At 44.2% G+C, this 23,257-nt stretch overlaps 2 protein-coding genes across 2 annotated transcripts in view; one reads left to right on the top strand and one right to left on the bottom strand.

Annotated features, from left to right (window-relative positions):
- T265_01760 (hypothetical protein) overlaps nt 1-23,257 on the top strand; it is a gene marked incomplete at both ends in the record, with an annotated part of 119,993 nt that overhangs the window by 32,765 nt on the left and 63,971 nt on the right. Inside the window, one exon of the mRNA XM_009165850.1 lies at nt 20,071-20,376. Coding sequence (XP_009164114.1) covers nt 20,071-20,376 — 306 coding nt within the window. The remainder of the gene's footprint in view (nt 1-20,070; nt 20,377-23,257) is intronic.
- Nucleotides 15,974-21,956, bottom strand: T265_01761 (hypothetical protein; the record flags this gene model as incomplete). The annotated part of the gene is made up of 4 exons (XM_009165851.1): nt 15,974-16,475; nt 17,444-17,568; nt 17,619-17,724; nt 21,880-21,956. 4 exons carry the CDS (start codon nt 21,954-21,956, stop codon nt 15,974-15,976), a joined length of 810 nt encoding a protein of 269 aa, XP_009164115.1.

The raw sequence follows: 23,257 nt of genomic DNA, 5'->3' as shown, positions 1-23,257 counted from the left end.
CTACGTTGAGTGTAGGGTTCTTCCGCTCGTTCATGGCTCGGTAGAGCTGGTGCTTCCAATTCAAGACCCGATCTGTACTAAAGATTAGAATAAAAAATTTTGAAGTAGATTACTCACACGGTTACTGAAAACTCTTCGACAGCACATGATCGGTTTCGTTCTTGGGGCTCATCAGGCAGGCACCGCCTCCGAGTTTCCGTCAAACTTATGTTCTACTTGAACCCGAATTGGACTGTTTTCGAGAAATACACTCATTTGCAAATCAATTTGGTTTTCACGAGAAACTCAACTGAATCTCTCGTTTATGATATTCTACAACTGAATGCGCTGCACACAGGCCGCCTCATGCTTCAGTTGGCACGATATTTGAGATACCGCAGTATATTTTCATAAAGGAAACTACTCACAAGGTCACTGAAAACTCTCCGACAGCTCACGACCAGTTTTGCCCTTCTTGGCGCTTATCAGATAGACGCAGTCTTCGCGTTTCCGCCAACTTCATGTTCTACTTGAACCTAAATGTGACGGATCTCGACAAACCTGCTCATTTGCATATCGACTGGGTTTTCACGGGATACTCAACTGATTCCCAAGTGCTAATTGAAGTATGAGGCCCACTGTGTGCAGCACATTCAATTGAAGAATTTCGTAAATGAGAGATTCAGTTGAGTCTTCTGTGAATTCCAAGTTGAAATGCAAAAATTCTAAATTCCATCTTGGAGGAACCCCAAGGTGTCAACAGTTTTGACCAGTTACACCCAGCTGGAAGACTCGACCAATGGGTGTACCAGTACACTGTCACAAGGTGAAAGCCAAGTTTCCTACTTGCAAATACGTCATTATACCAACCTTAATATGTAGTTGCACCTAGCTGGAAAACTCGTCCAATAGGTGTACCAGTACACTGTCACAATGGTGAAAACCAAGTCTCCTACTTTCAAATACGTCATTATACCAACCTTAATATGCCAATGATCTTATGCATTTTGTCACACCATGAACAGCGTTTCTATTGCGTGATGAAGAGGTCTGAGATTGGCCGATGAGGTGCGTTAAAGAAAGACGAACGACAAAAGAGGAAGTAACTGATTCCAAAACTTATGGAAAAGACTGCTCAGTTTCCATCCAGTCAGTGATCTACTGGTCGTTGTAGCAGCCCCGGTTTATCGATTATCGCCCGAGAAGTATATTTTTTTCAAAAAGAATCAGATAAAGGGAGATTACGGACACAGTACAAAGAGATTTCCCCCAAAATTAAGAAACTGACCAAAAGAATACATTTAAGCAGATACTTGTTTTAACCGGGTCTTAGAACGTGGTCCTTATGAAAGTGATGAATGCTGACTGCTGTACTGCACAGGGACAAACCAATCAACTTTAGTTTCTAAATTTAGTTACAATCTTGAGGCTTTCTTATTTCGATGTCCAAAGTGATCGTCACATGACCAACATGAGGAGAAATTTATTGGAGCGAACAGTGATGCAATGCATTTCCGAGGCGAATAAAATGTTTGGACAGTTCGCCAATCTTAACAGGCTGGGGTATTCACAGATGACTGAGTTGTGACGAGAGTTAACGGGGCGCAACGCCAGTCTGGAAAAGCCTCCAGCGAATGTTTCGCCACAGCTTGGGTAGATATTTTGCGATGTTTTCGCTATATTTCCTGATAACAATACAAATGATACTGACGCATAAACATGAAGCTGGGTTTATGAATGGGACCATAAGTAAAACTAGTAATACTCACAAGAGAACAAAAGAAATAATGTAGTGTTCATCCCGTCAGTGAAGCAAATCTTTGCTGAAAAGCCGAGAAACACTGTACAATCGTTTCGACCCCATTGGGAACCATCATCAGTGCGCATCTGACTAAACTACAATAGAGAGGGAGTTTCGAACCCGCGACCTCCCGGCTAGCAGTTTGAACACTTAACCGTTCGGCCGTGAATGAGATCGTGATTGACTTGCACTTAGACAGGATAGAGCGCTACTCACCCTTCAATCACGGGATCTACATCGGCTTTTCAGTGTAGAATGGCTTCACTTACAGGACGAAATCTCCCCACACTACCAACCGGTATACCGAAGTGCTCAGATATCTTTGGTGCAGATTGTGTGGTACGCTTCAGGTGCCTCTTTCAAAGTGTAGTCCGTATTTGGCATTAGGCGCCAAATTAACTATAGCCTTATCCATTGTCTGCCATTTAGATTCGGGGGTTTATTCATTAAAGTGGCTAGTTTTAACCAGTCAGGTACAAGGTAACTTTGTGCCTTTTTTGAAACGCAACAGTTTTTGTTTTATTCGGATTGTATTTGGGCCGACAGATGCTTGCTGGGTCTCCATGAAAGACGACGCGTCAACTTTCATAAACCCTTCGTTTTTCTACTCCCCATGGTTTAACGTGTTTGAATCTGTCTGTCATTCCGTCAACTTGGTGGCTTTGTGGAACAAAGCCCTCGGGTAAGCTAGCCAGAAATGTGCGTGAAGAATCGGTCTGGCTTGAAATTCATTTTGAAACAGGCAGGTTTAAGGATGCATTTGGAAAGACTTGATTTGCGCTAAAAAGTCCACGCTGAACTTTTTCAGCTTCATCGACCTTGTTATTTTTCGACCAATAGATGGAACTGTGTGCGGTTCCAAGAATATGTTTAAGCCACTGGGTGCCTTTGGTGAGAGATACTCATAAGACACACGGTCTTTTCCATTCGATCGGCTTTTATTACTTTGTGCCATGAAATGCCTTGATATCAAAAGTTTTTTCAGCTTCGGCTATTTCGTATTGGTCTGTAGATAGAGGTATTCTAGAGGGTGACTATTGTTGTATGTCTACCTAAGGCTGTTAAGTCTCTATGGTGGTCAGTGCTGCAATGATTCTGCGGGCTGCACTGGCCACAACTCAGTTCCAGAAGTTCCAGGAAGACCAACTCGGAACAGTCTGACGATGAAGAGCGAATTCCCGTACCCAAGAAATCGCACTGAGAGGTGGACCGGAGGCAAACTTGTGCTACTTTCTGTGGCAGGAGCGTGAGAGCAGCTAGGTGTTTCCTTAGAATGACCAACCTACCCGTGGAAGCAGTGATGATGCCTTCCCCCGAGGACGGATGGGTCACAAAAACTCGACCCTAACACCATATCCCGATTGCCACAGGTTTGGCAATGACCGCCGACCCTTTTATCAATACAGTGGAAAGCGATTAAGGTTAAAGGGTCTGGGGCTACCCAAGGGGAATCTTCTGTGCACAGACGCATTGGGAGTCAGACACATGCCCTACTTTCTGCACCCTCTGGTCAGGTGAGCTCTCCTCATCCATGCGGTTTGGACTAATTATTCATTGGCTCCGAAAATAAGATCTCCAAAGATGACTTCAACAGCCGCTGCCTCCCGGTTCGGACTTTTGAATCAGAGGCTAGGTAAAGTGTTCAACACCCTCTGGGTCAGATTGTTGAGCCAGAGTCTAACGATGGTGTACATCGAACAAACTCCCAATTTGGCTTGGGCATCGACCTTCGCCCCCATCTTGTTTCCACTTGTTGAATGATGTACTGCCAACCGCCCAAACATTGTTCCGTTTGTACACCATCACTCAGAGAGAATAAACGAAAATAAACCCGTGTTAAATTCCAAAGGTGATGTCATTTCTGGCTCAGACGGACATGATGCTATTCACGAGTTCGGACATGAAATTTTCGGAGGTCTTTCGTTGCTAGCGGATGATCTTGCTACTAATGACAACAGTTCCAAGGTAGCAGAGAATGATCCTTCCGCAATAAATTTTAGCACACATGGGTTCCAGTCCTACACTTTTAGAACATAGGATTCGTTATATATATTTAGTAAGGTAGGCAGTGAAGCATCGGTTTTGAACACTGATGTCATGCTGTCGATGATGATGATGATGATGATGATGAAGGTAGGTGCAGTCCCTCAGTCTCCTTCAACCTCATGTTCTACTTGAGCCCAAATTACATAAAATTAGCGAAATACACTCATTTGCAAACAAGTTTGATTTTGCTGTGTGTATCGCATAATGCCTTGTTCGAGCGCTTCTTGTGTAATGAGTTCTCAGCTAGAAGATCCACGTGGCTTGTAGCACTTTTCCTACGTGACTTGGCTACTCACAATTTGCGGTTGTTGAGGCGGTTTCAAATTTTTAATCAATACTCTGCCCAGCAAGTAGAGTCAGTCCTCGCTGAAAGCCAAGAATCAATGTGCAATTTTTCGGTCCTCGCTGACACTCATGAGAAATAGGCACCACACAAATATACAAGCATAATACTACTGAATATTTGTATTGGAAGTCATTGTTCTGATACTTTGGCTAAGGTTTAGTTCAGGGCTTCGGTGTTCACGCCATATAGTTTTTTTTTGTTTTTAGACTGCACTATGCATCAAGATTACAGTGTGTGGTCTCGAATTAAATTTGAAAACCAATAAATGTTCCGCAAGAATTTAGGGAGTTGACGGCTGACGCCGGGAATTCGTCGACAGGCGGATTTTTTGATCCTCGCTGAGACTCATGAGAACTAGGCACCACACAAATATACAAGCATGATACTACTGAATATTGGTATTGGAAGTACTGATACTTTGGCTAAGGTTTAGTTCAAGGCTTCGGTGTTCACGCCATATAGTTTTTTTTTTGTTTTTAGACTGCACTATGCATCAAGATTACAGTGTGTGGTCTCGAATTAAATTTGAAAACCAATAAATGTTCAGCTAGAATTTAGGGAGTTGACGGCTGACGCCGGGAATTCGTCGACAGGCGGTTTACTGTTGCCGAGGTCCATTGTTATGCTATGAAGTTCGAGCCAATTTGTAGCCTGCGACAGGCCCTTGCACTGTCGCCTACCGATCTTATTCCCTCTGATTTACATCGTCTCCAGTGTCTTGCGCGTGGCAATACATTCGGCTCCGAACATGGCTGATTAATGCGCACAGAGGTTTAGGCTGACCGGTTAGTCCGATGCAGGTGACAGTCATTCGGATGGCCACTATTACGGATCTAGCCTGATTAGAACCCATCAGCGGATGCCTACATGAGGTTCTTGTCAATTTTATCCTACTGACTAACCTCGACCGACCACACCCTGTAAGTCGCACTTGTGCGCGTTTATTGACTGGGGATACTTCGTGTCTGAAGCGTGTCCCCAATCGGGAGACAACAACGAAACTCAAACTGCTTTGTTTCCAAAGTAATCGACCACGCTTATTTGTACATTAATTTGATTTCAATGGGAGACTGAGGTAGGTTGTAGGTGAATTTCTTGGTTGCGATATCCTTCAACCGAATGTGTTGTACAATGGCCACCCCATGTTCCAGTCGGGACGATATTCGAGGTATTATATATATATATATATCACATATATACTGCTTCTATTCGCGATTATTACCCAAAAACGACACATATTTCGAACATCGAAACCAACTCAGCATACCCTAATTGTCATAGAAGGGTTTATGGAAGAACTATCGCAGTTGCTACCATGACATTGTCTTTTTTCAGTCCGCTTCTGCTCGATTTCCGCTAACTACTAGTAAAGTGTTTACGAGTGAACGCGTTCACTGGCTCACATGAAACGTTTTAGTGAAGTTCCTCCAAAATGTAACTTAACTAGGCACTGCTTAGATTTCGTAAAACCGCTAAACTTTGCCTGATTTGAGAAAGCACGCGCTGTGTTACGATAGACGGCCCGCGAAAAGCGCCCGCGATTTCCATCGAATGAATATACTGCACCGATTAAGGAATTCGTGGATTTCTGTGAGATTACTGGTTAGCTAAGTGTCTTCGGCTGCTAACCATGAACGTATGTCTATAGAGGAAAATGTCGGTAGCTCAGGTAGCGTAGATGGTTGGCTTGTTCGCTGAGCTGGGCAATTTGATTGCAAACGTTTCATCACCAATCGAGGGGACATCATCAGTGCGTTATTGGGGAGCGTAGTAGCGCTTAGCAATGGGTTCGTGGTTGTGCGTTGAGTAGTGTAAATGGTGGCCGATCGGTGATGAAACGTTTGCAATCAAACTGCCCAGCTCAGCGAACAAGCCAACGACGACCAGGGACGTATGTAGTCAAGTCGGTATACGTTGCTGTCAGTTCACTGTTAGTCCATCGATTTCACAGGCAGATGGCCATTTGTAGTCATTCACCTTCGTTTGTCCCCCTATCCCAAGCTTGAACGTATTTGAAGCGGCTTCCCAGTAGAAGGGTAGAAGTGTCATTGGGTCATTTGTTCCAAGTAAAGCGCGTAACTGTCATACTACTTCTTAAAACGTAGACTAAAATAAACTCAGAATAATTCACCTTCACTAGCCGGTTCAACTGTCTCGTAAAACGTGCTCTACGCTACTCGTAAACTCATACAGACCTCCTATCCTAGGATCAACTCGCAGGCGTTTCCTACTTGCTGTGTTAGATAGCTATGTGATGCATTTGTCTAAGGGTCAACAACCTACAGCATACAGACTTTTCCCCCACTCCTGACTCTTACGATTGATTTCTACGGCACCTTGAACCATTAGTTATTATCATGTGTCTAAGCTGGACGTACAGTATTTCCATTTAGTTATTTTCAAGGCAAACAAATGCAACATTCCAGCGAGGTGTACTCCAAGGCCTTGGCGAAAAACCAAATCTAATCCATCAGTGACAACTACACTTTATTGACTAATGTGTTTCTCACCTGACTGCTTGTGGTTAGTTGAATGTCCACGAGTTCACAACACCTGTCCAGCTGCCTGGTACAATTCTGAATGACCTTTCTCTTCAAAGTTTGTTATCCTCATTCCTATGTGATACTCGCTCACCCACGTTCAGTTGTTGTTTTGTGGTTGATCAAGACAGATGGAATTCACTTAGTGGAACAGGAGAATGCAGAAACAAATGCACCATTAGCTCCCCAGCCTTACTTTCATTCATATAGATGTGAATGCATTGTTGTATGACGTTGGACAGATGTTTTATGTAACCTGTTTCCTTTTTCCTTGCGAAAAAGCACTTACTGTGTCGATAACGCCTCTCGCGCGGTAGTTCATCTTCCTTCACAAACTTGGTGTTCTACGGCTTGTTTTCCCATGCCGTTTGTAGGTAACTGCTATCCGATCATTTCATAAATGAAGCAAACTTGTGGATTGGTTGTATTTCAGTCAACTGCACCTCGATTTCCCCTGTCTAGGCTTGGGCAATCTGGCAGTATCCCAACCCTCGTGCTTNTTGTTTTCCCATGCCGTCTGTAGGTAACTGCTATCCGATCATTTCATAAATGAAGCAAACTTGTGGATTGGTTGTATTTCAGTCAACTGCACCTCGATTTCCCCTGTCTAGGCTTGGGCAACCTGGCAGTATCCCAACCCTCGTGCTTCCTTCAGGTGGCACGGTGGCAGGTAGGCACCGAAGGGTGCTACAGCTGAGCGATTACTTTACTTATACATATTTCAACTGGACTAAATGCATGACTTGATAGCTGTTCTATTCAGTGAATTTATCTCGGTCGTTTGAGGAGTCTCTTTTCGCATCGCGACAACATTGAGCGAGCGAGCAAATCAAGATTTTTAGAGTCACATTGGTTTTTCTGGCGAAATTTTGAATTAATTGGACTGTTTTCTGGAGACCTGTCAAACTGGCTGAGTACAGGGGACTACATCATTCAATCACAAATCAGGTGAGATAATTAACGATGAACTTGCAGAATACGCAGAAGTGACGACGAAGTGCCTGACGCTCAAACTAAATGTGATGTAGCAATGAACAGCCCTCTTTATATCTACATTTTTTAGCACAAAAATCTGACCACATCCTAAGAAGTTCCGGGAAATATGACTAAGATGAAATCAGTGTGTGCAATATAGGAGCCCACCGTCGAAAAAATTCTGTTGCATCTCAGACGTTTACAAAGTCAGAATTGCACCGGGAATCAGTTTTTCTTTACCGACCCCGTAATTGCTCAGGGCGTGCTTTCAGCGTCATCTGATGTTATGGGGATGACGTACCCGTGAACCCTCTGCGTTTGGCTGGAGACTTTGGAAGAAACTGCATCTAATTGATGTTGACGGCGTTCGTACTGTTAGTTTCCATTCAGATTGTTTGATTGAGCGCTTAGAGTTTTAGGCGCCTTGGAATGCTTGCGATAGGCCAGCACCAGATCCCTTCGCCCATACTGTTTCTGCCCTTTTTACCCAGACTTTAAATATGACTAGCTAGCCAGTAGCTAGTACAGTGAAGCATCAGTGTTGCCAATCGTTCAGCCGCAACACCCTTCCGGTGCCTAGCTACCATGCTAACCGAAGGAAGCACGAAGGCTGGGATACTGCCAGGTCGCCCAAGCCTAGACATGGGAGATCGAGAGGCAGAGGTCGGGTTCGATCCACGGACCTTCCGGTCAGTAAATTCGAGCTCTAACCACTTGAGCCATCTTGCCACCGTGTGTTGGCAAAAATGTTGACGATACTGATGATGAGTAGATGCATTCAAGAATATTGTCTCGAAGCCGTATAATTCAACCATCCTGTGCAGCATTTCAGGAGATCGGAAAGAAATACCGGCGACTGCTTAGAAGACACGAGTAAATTGCAAATCAAAATGCTGATGATTTGTTTGGATTGGGAGTCCTCGGTTTGTTCAACTGCGCACCGGTGAAGTTCCGTCAGTCATTGATAAGACCTTATTGAGTTTCACCCTGTACCCCATATGGTGACCACCACAGTGACAGTTCTTGGTCAGTCCCGTCAAATTTCTGTGACAAAGTTAATGCACACAGTTCTCGTGTAGCTGGCAGAATGACAAGCGACCGACGAATCAGTCCCAAAGTTGCAATTTCTCTGTCTAAAACAAAAAAAACTCCAGGATATTATTGATACTTTTAGTCCAGGAGTTGTAACCATCTGTGTGACATTCACCTCCCTAAAACCTCTACTCTCAACGGGCTCCTTTCAGTAAACGCTCTAGAAAGGTTTCGCTGTATCGGTACTTCAATCTCGTCTCATTGAATAGCCTTCACGTGCCACAGTAAATTCCTCAGCAAACGCAGTTTAATAGCTTATTCATTTTGGAGTTTTCGAATTGGTGCAGAACTTTATCGAAGAAGAGGTACTGCACTGAATTACGTCTAGGCGTATAACAGGAATCCGAGCCTTTCCCCACGCAAGATTTACATGTGCTGGCGATAGAACTCACAGAATCGGCTGAGGCTTACCACAGAAGTGGCTGGATCGACAGAATGTTCGCTGAGAGGTATGGTCACGCTACTAGGCAAATCCAAGTATTCCAAACGGCGTTTAATTTGTTTGGGCACCTTCTCCATAACAAATTCACCCCCTTTACCGCTTCACATAAACTAGCCGCAATCAGTTAGGGTAAGATAACAGACTGGGATACATTGAAGTGGATTTCACTTGAGTATAAAATCAAACATATTTTATGTACAACGAAGATGTCACCCACGGTTCTTGCTCTACGCGTGCTTTCATAAGATGCCAGGTTTCCTGTACGGTAACAGGCAGCAATGAACAGATTAACGTCTGAATTTGTGTGGTACGCAAACTAAAGCAGGCCCATCGAAGTACCAGATTACACTTTTTCCCAGTCGTTTTTTTGTGTTTCCTCATGGGTTTGTGAAAAGCTTTACATTGAAAAAAGCACTTGTTCAAGGTACAAACAACATTCGTCCTATGATGCGTGCTCAGTAAAGACACCCCGTTAGTCAAAAGCGGACGTATATCCTGTCAACTTATTTATCAGAGGTTTTTGAGAATAGAGAAACGCTTCCTGATAATTCACGCTCATGAAAAATACCCTTTTTATCAAATTTTAAGTTAATCTTGTAGGGCTTTGTCCTACGCTGCCAGCACAAGTTTTCTGGTACAAAAATACCAACGTTTCTTACTTTGTCACTTAGTTTTATCATTGTTTATTAGCATGAATAATTTCTCACGCCCCGTTCATCTTTGAGAATACAAAGCCTTGTTTTTGCAACCACTCGTATCCAGCGTCATTCAGCCTGTCAGTAGGGTTCAGAACAAAATAGAAACTGTGAGACTTGGGCGCAAAAAATGGATAAGATGCGGGTAGAACAGCTGCGCGGCAGTCACACACCAGTCATTGAGTGAAACCGCAGTATGCGACTACCGCTCATCTGCTCCACTCGAGTCATCGGACCAGTCGCACTGATACATTCATTGCTCCAAGTCACAAATATAGACTAAGAAAAATTGTTAAGCCGTAAGTTTTCTTCTCTTTTTTCTCCCTAAATTTCTCCATTTCTATCCAACTTGGAATGCTGAACTCTCCGTAATACGTCTGGTTGAAGGCTAATTACTGGAGTTATGATCATTTTTCAGTTGTCTTTGGAAAAGTATCGTAACAATCGGTAGATTTATTACTGGGCAACGTTTTCACACAAAAGTGACACCAGATTACTGGAGATTTGAGACAAAATGAGAACCAACCAGCAAAGTCAAGCTAAATCTCTGTTACGTGTCAGCCGAGGAATTTTCTGTGCTAGGATGGGTGACCAAGTGTTGGGCCGATGAGGAAACCTCTATGGATTTGCGGCGAGATGGCCCAAGTTGTTAGAGCGCGAATTTACTGACCGCTAGAACCCGGCCTCTGCCTCTCAACTTCCCCTGTCTAGGCTTGGGCAACCTGGCAGTATCCCAGCCCTCGGTTGGAATGGCAGTTAGGCGCCGAAAGGGCGCTACAGCTGGACGACATGGATTTGGATCCAGCCTGGGGTCTAGTTCTTCTGGTTCGATTCACGTGATGATCCCTCTTCAAAGTCGTTTGGACTTTCCGTCTGTTTGTGTGGATGAGCTAGTGCTGTGATGGTCATGTAAGGACGAAGGATTCTCTGATCTTTGTTCGGGTTGGGATTTATCAGTGAGTGTGGGCCACCTTGTTAACCGAATCCACAGGTATCCCTGTGCTTGCCTTTTCAGATACTGATTACCGAAGGTGACGATTGCAGTGTTCTAGAGCCTAATAATCGTTGAATGCTCGGTATGTCCCAAGGATGTGAAAATCAATACCAATTTTAAAACAGAACGCGTGCTAACCCACGTGTTGTTGGATAGGGTAACAGCTTTTGTCCACCAGTGTTCACAGAGTATTCGCGGCGTCACCAAGCTCATGGCTTTCTAAGGGTCACATCAAGTCCCTCATGAGCACAGAGAAGACTTTGGTGAATTTACTGCAGCTGTCTTAGTCTGCAGCCTCCGACTCAAATTGCCCATCTCATTCTACTTGTGGGACAAGTGTCAGTTTCACAAATGTGATTTGTTCCCGAGGTACATGGTGTGCGCGGTCTGTTTTAGCCTCGCCCCCCCCCCACCTCCGTGACGAAGATAATGAGGATAACCTAATAAGAGAGGTTGTGGTTGCAAGATAAAGAAAGCAGAAACTCGTTTTGACTTCATTATCCCTCAGTAAAGATGGCTACATTGGTTTGAAACTGAAGGTCATCCAGTGTGAAACTATTATCGCTGTTCACAAACAGATCAAAACCGCTGGACAGTATCACATGAAACGTTCCAACTTCACCAAGCCCGGGTAGGCTGTGAATTTGCTGAGTCGTGATCGGACAACTTCAAGAGGTCATCCACAAATACTGTACATATTTATTAACCGTAGTGTAGTGTTTCAACAAACTTTAAAAATGTCAAAAACTGTAAATGCGCTATGTTGCACGATAGGATTATAGTCAGAAACTTCCAATCTGTTGGCCTCGGTTGCCAAGTGGAAAGTTCCGTGGAAAGTGGGTGTGAGGATTTCGAAAGTCATAGAAATCCTTGTCCGTATGTAATGTGTGCACACAAACCGTTATGCCTATTCGCTGGTTAGTCAGTAGACCAGTCACGATATCCGCGTTCTTGAATCGGCGACAACTCACATGGTCCGCTCGATGTAACGCTGTTGTCCTGACTGCATGTGAGTATGGAATATCCGGGGAAAATGTTAGTCACACGACCTCCCAGATAACTTGTCTATCCACTGCAGATGCTCTTCTGTCGTTGTACCCTTCTATTCATACCCCTGTATTCATATTTTAAAAGCTCCGGCGTTGCATCATAGTGTGTAACGAATCAAAGAGTTCGTGTTTTGAAAAAGCGGACATTCCGCCCTTGGTAGGTTGCTTGACCATCAAATCAGAAAGGAAGTATTGAACCTCTATCGGTGTCTGGTCTTACTTCATGAGGAGAGCACCAAGTAGGAAACTGATCGTCAGAGAATTCACAGTCGCTTGGTTACTGTACAATAACTCAACCTGCCGTCCTACCGTGGTGGACTATCTCAATTTTGCTGGAACATCTTATTTTAGTCTGTTTATACACCTGCCTGCGTGCCAATTCGGTTTTAACGGGAGGCTCATTTGAAACTCAAATGAATCTCTTGTTTCTGATATTCTTAAGCAACTGAATTTGCTGCACCAGGCCACCTCATGTTTCACTTGGTAGGATATCCGAGGCAATCGTTCAGCCGTAACACCCTTTCGGTGCCTAGCTGCCTTGCCACCCGAAGGAAGCACGATGAATAGTGGCAGTTTGCTCAAGCCTAGACAAGGAAAGTCGAGAGGCGGAAGTCGGGTTCGAATCCGAGATATTGCGACACATATTTTACACAAGGTTGGAGGAAATTCGGGGAGAAACCGGTCGTGGGTTGTTGAAGAGATTACAGCAACCTTATGAGTAGTGTATTATGTCTATATGGTTTATTCTACCTTCATTCCACTTTGAGCTGCACACGACCAGATGAGATGGCCTTGTAAGATACCGCAAACCATGGTTTCACGCAACCGACATCTATATCACTCTAAGCACGGTACCCAAGTGTCTTTATCATAGAAGACTAGCTAGTACGATGAGATTTGACAACTTTAATTTAGAAGTTTGTTCTAAAAGAGTATCCAATCTAGGAGGAAAAGCAAGGAAGCCGTGTACAGCTGTCTCCTCTCTATTGGCAATCATTGTGAAATTCGCACTGCTTTTGAGCCCTGATAAGGACGAAACGGCTGTACAGGGCTTCTTGGGTTTTCACCATCGATTGGCTCTTCTTTGCAGCATTGTGTAACCCGAAAATTCTCGAACCCATTAAATCTGTTTACCAGTTTGCTTACCAAGTGATCTACGCTGTGTAAGTCACATTTGATTTGTACTCAGTAATCACACAGCAGTGATAATCTCCTCAAACTCCGTCAATCATCAGTTCCTCACAGGCCACTCGTTGATTTCATCATCCTGTGCAAACGATTATCATTCGGAACGGAACGACAGAATGACACAAGGGCTTAGAACCAGATAAATTCAGGCTTTCCACAACGTGAAGCTTTTGTCAGGTGAATGAGTTTTACAGATTCCCATTCTATTGTTCTTGGGGCATCAAGTGGTGTGTGTGGTTTATGCAAATGAATTTCTCAGAACGGTATGGCAGTTTGGAATTCACGAATTTCCGTCGCCCCTCGGTTGTTGACAGGTTGTTTTTATTCACTCGGATTTCACGTATGGTGTATCAGGGATTCAGCGTTTGAATACCTGGATGAGGGTCACAGGTAGTATAACTCGGTTTGAAAGACTTTAATTGGATTCTAACAGATCACTTCTGCTTGCCTTACTAGTTCACTGGTATTTGGTCGTTTGACTGGCCCGAGAAATCCGTAGGGCACAGCCACGTCGATGACAGCCAGACGTCAGCAGCACACAGCCACGTCAATGACAGCCAGACGTCAGCAGTTGAATTTCACACCAAGCAATCACATAACCGTGTTACCGTGACAGGAAAGGGGAAGTGTGGGGGTCGTCTTTCAAAAACCTCGTTTACACCGGTAAAGCAGTTTAAACCTTCCAAAGCCCTAAAAACGCCATAGCTGTATGGCCATGCAGTACAACAGCAGTGAGATTGACTCGACCGAGTCTTTGGACCTCATTTAGCGAAGCTTACCAGCTTACCACACGACGATCGGTGGGAAACTCCATGAAGTAGCCTGAGGAGCACACTGCTCATTGTTCTCAATGAGGGTGAAGAAGCTGTAGACTGCACAGCTTCAATCACAGGGCGAAATCCCCATCAGGAATTCTAGGATATCTTCGCATTATCAACAGCTCTGCTAAATAGTCTGGCCAGAAATCAACAGCAAACTGGTCACGTGAAATTGTAAGGTTTTTCAATACCGACATACACCCAGACAGATTCGAAGATCGTTCAATGTTCAAATTAACCATGGCCGGTTCGTTCACTTTGGCAGGTCATAGATTGTCTTCCGTTTTGGAAAGAAAGGCGCGGTTTTTCTTCGTAGACGGGCAGATGTGCCCTAACCATCTTAACTTGACAGACTTTGTATAACACTCATATGCATCCGACTCACTATCTGGTACTCGCTTGCGGACACTCCCAACTCGTGTACCTTGCAACCGGTTGAGGCCTGCCATCTTACTGAGACATCGGTGGTTGGCCATTTGAAAACGTTTTGGGTTTTAAATTTCGTATTCGGACTAGGATCACTCTCATGATGGATTTGTTGACACCAGATTCTGACCTCGGTGTCACTCGTTTCGCGCGCCAATGTTGAAGCAATTTGGCAAACATTGGCCGTGAGTCGATGGTGTGTGAGTGGATATTATCCATGACTGCTAAATTGATTAATCTGACCTTGAAGTTTGGGCTCCTCACTATGACGTTTCAAACAGGTTTAGTGAAGCGAAGTTCCCGAAGTAATGCTTTTCGCCTTGATGATGCAAAGCACACGCTGAAATAAGAAGAAAACCTTCGATTTACCAGCGAGAGCAATTTTCATGGACGTATGATCACTATTTTCTTTTGCATACTCCTGGGTCACTAATATCTAATTGTGTATTATCTCGACACGCAAATCAATTATCTCTTGAGGCCCCACTCCATTGATTTCACTGAGGCTGTTAAACAAGAGTGGGGCGAAAGAACTTCGCTGCGGAATGTTAAACCCCAGAACGAGCAGTAGTAAGGTACGGAGAATATCCACAAACATTCCATGTTGAACTTTCATTTGTACACGAATCAGACACCCTTAAATTCTCGGTAAACCGCCATTGTACATCGAGGGTATGAATTTCTGCTCCAACCCATGTTGACGTAAAACAAAGATATGGTCAACTCCTGTTTGAGGCTGCCAAACTCGCATCGGAGCATCCGCGTTACGATCGGAATGGTGCCTACATCGTCATATTTCAAGCAGTTGCTTTTAGCATCGTTTCTCAATAAGCCAACAGTGGATGATTAGACTAAGGTTGCTGGAACTCATTCCTACTCTGCAACCAGTCCGAACAACCTGGCAGGGTAAAACAGAGAGATTCGACATCTTTGGGCACACCTCATGGAACTCCTTCTGCCCATGTGGTCAGATGGCGTTTCAAGAATTCAAGGCACTACATTCCTCCAATCCAAGTGCCTTCCGATTTCACTCGGTTGCTCTACTGTGTCGCATGCAAGAGCTAGTGTTTGACTGACTTTCTGGATGAAGTAAGCTCGGCGCGTTGAGGGATGGAACATCCTCTTCCGTCTAGTGTTCAAAAAAGCCACGTGCCGAGTCCCCTGTTGCACGCGTGGCGACACTTATCTCACCCGAGTTAGGACTGATGTCTTCCTAGTCTACACTTCTGGATTTCCTCACAAGCTTTTAAGATCTTGAATAACTAGAACTCTGCTTTTATGACTTTACCGGGGAATTCATCAAGGAAAAACCACTGTACAACAGCATTACCTGAAGCGATGAAAATAGTCCAGGGAGATTGAATGGACCTTCGCTGTCGACTCCGTGGACAGCTCCGTGGACGGGAACGCCAGTAATCGGCCTCTTCAAAACCCTGTACTACTGAGAGATACGCAGTGATCTGGTCAAAGTTACAATGGATAACTAAAACAGTCGCTTTGTCTTGAGTTCAAGCTAACCGGTCCACCAACGCACTACTCTTATGAGCGGAAATATCCTACTTTTGTAATGGGGTGAGATAGCTCAGTAGTTAAAGCGTAAGTTAACTGACAAGAAGGTCCGTGGATCGAACCCGAACCCTGTCTCTTTAGTTCCCCTGTCTAGGCTTAGGAAACCTGACACTATCTCAGCCTTCGTACTACCTTCTGGTGGCATGGCAGTTAGGCACCGAAAGGATGCTACAGCTGAACGATAACGAGTAACGTTCACTACATCTGACTTACAGTTCATATGCAGAAATGAAAAGTGAAGATCGGGTGTCAAATTGCCTATTGGACATGAACAATAAGAAGTCATCTGTTTAAGGGGAAATGGCCAAATAATCAAACCTGAGCTGGAGGACGGGCAGTTATACCACCACCGGCGGCCGAATAATCTGAAGTTCGTAGGCAAAGACTCCGTAAACTTGATTACCGTATCCGGTTCTTCTAATAGACTTTTCGGGGTGCAACAAGGTTCTATTGATAAAGTGCCAAAATTGCTTGATAGAGCTTCTTGTTGACTGATTTGCCCGGGAACAAAAAATCTGAAGGAAGAGCATGAAGTTGAGGACGGGCGTGGGAGTATGTTTTCGACCACGTATCTGAATGCCATCTCCATGCTGAGATATAAAAAGGGTGAACGTTAGGTGGTACAGGAAGGGAAATAAGTGAGACTGGTGGAGGAAGATAGGAGACATAAACATTAGTTGTTTTGTCTACTTACCCTGCTGTATGAAACAATTCGATCGCGCCATCTGATGGCACCAGGTGATGGCCAATATGTTATAAAATTATTGGTTTTCGTACCATGGCGCCCAAACTCAAGGCAGGGAAAGTGCAACGCTTAGGACCGTAGTTTTGGCTCAAAAGTCTGACAGAAAGTAGAAGCGGCTTTTATAAGTTTATTAGTGTAGGCGGGAATGCCAGCCAATCCGAGTCAAGCACCTTGACTCGACGGTTCTCGCCCCCTCACGGACATTCTGGCACGACCTTGTGGAACACTGTGACTACCCTATATATATACACAGTTGTAATGATTTTCCTTTGTCTCCATAAAGGACTGTGTAGAGCTACCGTGCCTTTTGCTATACCATAGTGGGCGGAGCAGGAAGCCAAGGGACCGGCACAGAGTTGCACTACCGTACATCAAGACACAACACCCAGTTTATCCGTTCAGTAGACATAGTTTTATCGCTAACCTCCTAAGAACCACGCCTAAGAATCTTTAGTAAGTTGGCACTGATGACGCATCAATCATCATTTAGCTTTCACTACAGTCCGCACTGTCCCGCACATAAGTGACATCAACCGAAAGTGTTTCATCCAGGGCTCATCAACTTCCTTATCACTAAGGGACCTGTTCTGGTATCTAGCAAGTTTTGTTCTTTGTGGTATAAGGAAAACGCACAGCATCGTTTCTGGTTATAAACCGTCTAGTAATTATCTCAAAGATAGATTCAGTTCAGCGAAATACACTCATTTGCAAACTAATTTGGTTTTGCAAGAGACTTACCTGAAACCCAGCTGAATCTCTCGTTTGTGATGTTTCCAGGCAACTGAATGTGCTGCACCAAGCCGCCTCATACTTCGCTCGCGAGGATATTCGGGATAACGTGATACATGTATATTCGTAATATACTACTCATAAGGTTTCAAGTAGAACATAAGGTTGACGGGACTGCGCCTACCTGATGAGCCCCAAGAAGGGTGAAACCGATCGTGGGCTGTCGACGAATTTTCAGCAACCTTATGAGTAGTGTATTACGAATAAGTTCCATTTCTTCTGCCTCACAGCTACCGTATTGAAACAGGAAGGCTGAAATTCTGGCCAACCTCCTCAATTTTCAAATGAGCAAAGCGACATGCAATATTTGAAGCAACCGAGTAATTTTTGTGTGGATAATCAAGAACCAAACTGGTGGTTCGCCGTTGTGAGCTTCTGATCGAACTTTATATACTACTTGCATAATTTGGATTTTCAAGCTTCCGTCCCTTGGGTGTCGTGAGATTTTGGTTTTCGTTGAGTTGTACGACATGCGTGATGTTTGAGGAAGCAATCCTACGGGGCGAATTCCTAATCCCTGATGCGTTTACTAGTGGTGAATGGAAGATCTATACTTTGCTATCATAGAGAACTGCCTCTGTTCCGTTGTCGGTGTGAGCACAGAGTTAAGCGCTCTTAATGATACATTAAATCGGACCATCATCTCCAAATGTTTCAAAAGTTAAGATTCTTATTACATAAGGGCAGCTTCGTGTTTCCAACCCTGACTTTCCGATCTCCCCTGTCTAGACTTGGGCAATCCTGCTACACCTTCTGAAATGCACAGGAATAGTTCTCTTGTAGCACCCTATTTCGGTGCCTCACTGCCGTGCCACAAGAAGGCAGCATGGCGGTTGATATACTGTCAGTTTGCTCAAGCCTAGATGAAAGCATTCGAGATGCAGAGGTTGGGCTCGAACCACGGACCTTTTGATCATTATGTTCGTGCCCTAAACACTAAGCTATCTTGAGCTTTATTGTAGCTATGTGGACCTCAGGAGCAAACAAGCTCAGCTTTGGTAGATCTTTTTAGACCTAAATGCACCATTGCAGGTACAATATGAAGGTCATTGAAGCCTTGTTTATATCAAGCGTGGGAAATTTGTCTGCGGAACCCTGCTAAAGTAGCAGTACAGGCCGGGAAAAACATCACAGCAAGCGCCTTTTTGGAGCCGAGCTATTGGCTGTCGGCTGTTCAAACTATCTATTTCACCCCGAATGTTTCCCAGGCATCCTACGCACATTTCGGGCCTCATAAGCACTCATCCACTGATAAACATGTACCTATTCCTTTGTTGTTCATCTTGGTATTTTTTTCAACAGTATGCGACCTCCAGACAACAGTTTTTCCGGGTTCTCTATGTTGAACATTGGCTTTGTTCGTTTGCGTTGTCGTTCTTGTCACGGCGGCGGAAGTCCACACGCCGAGAACTGTTCTGTTAGACCAATCAGTCCAACAGCATGTAAGTTACTCAGTATTAGTTAAGTATAGAATGACCCTAAATCTTGGTCAATTCCTACGTACCTTGGTTTAGTTTGTCTATCTCCGCAGCATACACTTATCAAATTCTAAAGTGAGCTCAAGAGAGCTCACTGTTTAAGGCATGAACTTACTAGCCAGTGGGTCCGTGTTTTGACCCCGACTTCTTTCTAGGCTTAAGCAGTGTCTCATTCCTTGTGCTTTCTTCGGATGGTATGGCAGCTAGGCATTGAGAGTGTTACAACTGGACGATCTTCGAATACTACACTCCAAACTGCCGATATCCAACTCTGGATGGGCAACTTTTAATATCCTTAGGCTTTGAACGCAATGGGTTGTCGCGATGTGAAAGCCCAGAGGTAAACCGGTTTAGAACCTGCTCTGATCTAAATCAGAAAAGAATGCAACTTGAAGGTTAGTCATCCATTGTTCGATAGAGTGACAACAAGTTGCGCGTGCAGCAGTGTCCAACTATGCAAGTTTTTACGAGTCTCACGTGTGCGCGCAATTAACTGACGACCTAGGTATTTTATGATGTACTCCGATTCTTTGTTCCGTAATCTTTCCAGCGCAACTGGATTACAAATTGGCCCAGAATTCCTGCAATAGCTAAACTATCACAAGTATGCACCGCGGTTTGTTGAAAGCTGCGAGGCCCACTTTGTCTTTCCGTTTGGATTTGAAAGTTCCACTTTCAAGTTCTACTGAATCTTGCGTATTGTGTATCAATCCATATGTTATGATGAGCTTCTCGTAGGTGTATAGGCAGCGGAGAAAGGGATTTTTTGACAGTCACAGCAGGTGCGGCTGTCATCGACGCTGCTTGAAGCATGTCACTCAGTTTGAACTAGCTTTTATCAGTGCAAAAAATCTATCACGGTAAATTGGTTGGACTTTATCAAACACACACACACACTGCACGTTTCCGGGCTTTCAAGATCCGAATCTACTCCATTCCCTACTTTTCACTCAAATTTTGGGCCACAATCGGACAACAACTCACCTAGTCATGCATTGCTCAACGCATTCTCGTTGCTCCACAGATTCAGTGACACGTGTCATGTCCTCGGCAGCATATATAGTAAATTCTCAACTTTTCAACTTTTCTTCTCTTCAGTTTGCCTATACGGTATCATCGCAGCCCAACCCAACATCCTGATGGACACCTCAAGGTTGGAAAACCCCGGTGTTGAAGGGATTATTCAAATCCATCCTGACAGTCAAGCTGTGACCTTGAACAGCACCGTTCGACTGCAATGTCGTGTGCGAATATTGACTGATCCACAAACGGGCGCGGGTGCGCAAGTCTATTGGTCAAAAAACGATTTCGGTATCGGTGGCAGTCGGGAAGATATTCAAGAATATGGTCGTAGTTCCCGGTATTCTTACTCACGGTACGACTTACCGTATAACCTGAAAGACGGTAAGTATGTGTGAGTATGCGCTGCGCTTTTTCCTCTCTTTTGAGGTAACATGTGTGGTGTACGGTAATCCGAGACTGTTTTGGGTTAGACTATGAATCAGCTTTGAACCGAACTCTCTAGTCATACACCATCGGTCGGCGGATACGGGCTTGAAACAATCCCCCTCTCTCCAAGTAGTTTCAGTTTATCAGTGCTGTCAACATTAACTGCCAGTCCATTTAGAGTGTTCGGAATATCTTAAGCGACTGTGCAACCCATTTTCTGTATGCGGATTTAGGAACGGGAAACTTGTGAGTCTACTTGCAACTCGATCAGTAGTTTTTCCTTTTTACTTCAAACTTCAAAATGGTTCCTATTGACTGAATATTGATTGATCATGATAAGTCCAACGAATGCGCCAGAAAAGTTCCAGAAAACCTCAAGGGGATGAATCTTCAGAAACCGGGCCTGAGGATTCTCAAAAGTCAGTTTTTTATAGCCTTAGAAACACTGAAACGATAAGTGCTTCCTTTAGTTCATATGTCATTTTCAATAAATCACAACAAATCCGATACGGTTGAATCCGCAACCTTTCTTCGGACGGATCGCATTACGTCTGACACATTTCATAAGGCCATCAAAAACAATAAGGTCACCCAAGCAATCAGGCTCTCAAGAATCCACATCTCCGAAAATCTTAAGCTAAACTCCGTAGAAATGAAACTGACTGAAAGGATTAACAGAACATCAACTCTCATCGGATGAGAGACAATGTCACCAGAATGTATGACCAAGTTAAATGCAAGACTAAAGGGAATAATAAATGGAAACTGCGTTAAACGGGAGCATGTATACTGGACCTATAAGGACCCAAGATTTCGGAGTACAGCGGAACCGTAACGGTAGATATAACATTCAAATCGAACAAAGAAGGGAACTAAAAATAGGTGTTCAGTGACCAGTGGCATGAAAGGAAGGCTAGCTGACGCGTAACCCACTAGGAAGACTAAGAGAGTAGCAACAACTCGGGAAAACTAAGCAACAAAGTGCAGGGGAATCGAACCACAACGCAGTACAAATTCCAAATGAACCATTTGAAATGCCTCCAGGCCGATCGTTAGCCAACCAATCGCCTTACGGCTATCATCCACATCATCTACATGAATACAAACAGAAGGAATTATTTCTCAATAATGCACTCGCTGGGGGATCTCCCTTCGTGCGACTTACGTTAGCAAGCTAATTTCTACGCTCCGTGATCGGATCAACTACCAGCTTCTTGTTTGATAACATACACCGCCTTTCAAGTATGAGTGGATGACGATCACATCAACTGCCAACCTCTTGTTCGATAAAATACACCGCCTTTCAAGTATGAGTGGATGATCAAACCTTCTGCGACGTGCTTAGAACGCGCTTGGGCCGGTGCATCCGAGCGATCGCTCTGTCTTGCTGTCTCCCACGAAGCTGCTAGTAAACGCTTCCGCAGTGCGGAAGAACTACCACGCCTATTTGTGGCTTACCGGTTCAGTCGGTAGAACAAGGCGTTCAAATGGATACTCTTTTTATTCTGTGCTTTAGAATGATTGGTAAATTCCATGACATCAAGGTTGTGAAAGTTGCGGCTCCTCAAGGAACCTATTGTAAACTAACTGTAAATTTTTGTTTTCTCATTTATCTGCCCATTCGGTCCCAGTGGCAATCCCGAATTCATCTTGATGGGAAAATCAGAAATTGGACTGCACTACTTTTAGCCTGCTCCAATTGCGCATTTCTTTCTTTTCTCGCTCTCTTTGCTGTGCAAACAGCACCAGCAGGTTTTCTGTTTTCTGTCAGATTGTGATGAAGATGAGGTTGTCCGCGGCGTTTGTCTCAGAACCGGTATTTAGTTTGTGTCTTTCTTCTGATACAAAGAAAAGTTATGTACTTTGAAGTTCTGAGGCATTTCCCTGTCGTCCGACAGGAATACACAACTCGTTCCCATTCCCAGATGGCGTCTTTTCTGACCTGGACGATTATTCGTTCATGTTCAACCCTCTATCTAAAGCACAAGGGTCCATCCTTTTCAAGCAACTTTTGATCTTCAGGCGATTGTCAAAACAAGTTTGGACATCATCGCTCCGTACGTACTGACATGCTGACTACTCGTGTCATTCTGTCGACTCCCCGCTGAAAGGAGTCGTTTCTTTGACATTTCAATGACATTTAATCGCTTGACATGGGACCGAAATGGGCACCGAAATTCGCTCATATGTGATTAGCTTCTTTCAAACAACAGCCTTACTCGATGATTTCGCCACATTCAGAACGGCAATGCAAGGTCTTGCAAAGAAGCTCCACATTCTTCCTTCCTCACCCCTGTCACTTAGTAAAGTCTGTTTCTATTCCCACTCATGCATTCGCAGATGCTATTATTCATCATTTTTAGTGTTGCTATTCTGCGATGGCATTGCACCAGCCATTACTGCAATGAGCACTACTTTCACCAGGGACCTCCAGTTAGACACATTGACTGTAGTACTGTTTGAAACACTCAAGTCTTTTCGCTGTTTCCGTCAGGACTTGTATTTGCCTACGGTTTCCTAGTACCCGTTTTCCGGCTTGTTATCCCCACTCACCTTTCTCGACCGGTTCAAGCCAAACTCATCAACATTTTTGTCCATTTTCTACTCTAGCTCGTGCATAATTTAGCCCCACTCAAATTCTTTCCCATCAACCTTAACTTTGACAAGTTCTGAAATAATCTGCTGTATTGCCCTAACGGAGTTCGCCTTCATCTGCTTATCGCCATGAACCATTAGACAGGCCTGCCTTCAGCTCGTGGTGTCCCCTCTTACGTTTATACCTGCATCATTACTGGTGAAAGGAAAAAGGCCTTCGCTGTGGATTCATTTAATTTAT

The sequence above is a fragment of the Opisthorchis viverrini genome (assembly GCF_000715545.1).
Source record: "Opisthorchis viverrini unplaced genomic scaffold opera_v5_19, whole genome shotgun sequence".
NCBI classification, from domain to species: Eukaryota; Metazoa; Platyhelminthes; class Trematoda; order Opisthorchiida; family Opisthorchiidae; genus Opisthorchis; species Opisthorchis viverrini.
Note: the sequence above shows the minus strand (reverse complement) of the source record. Positions and strands in the feature narration are given on the sequence as shown.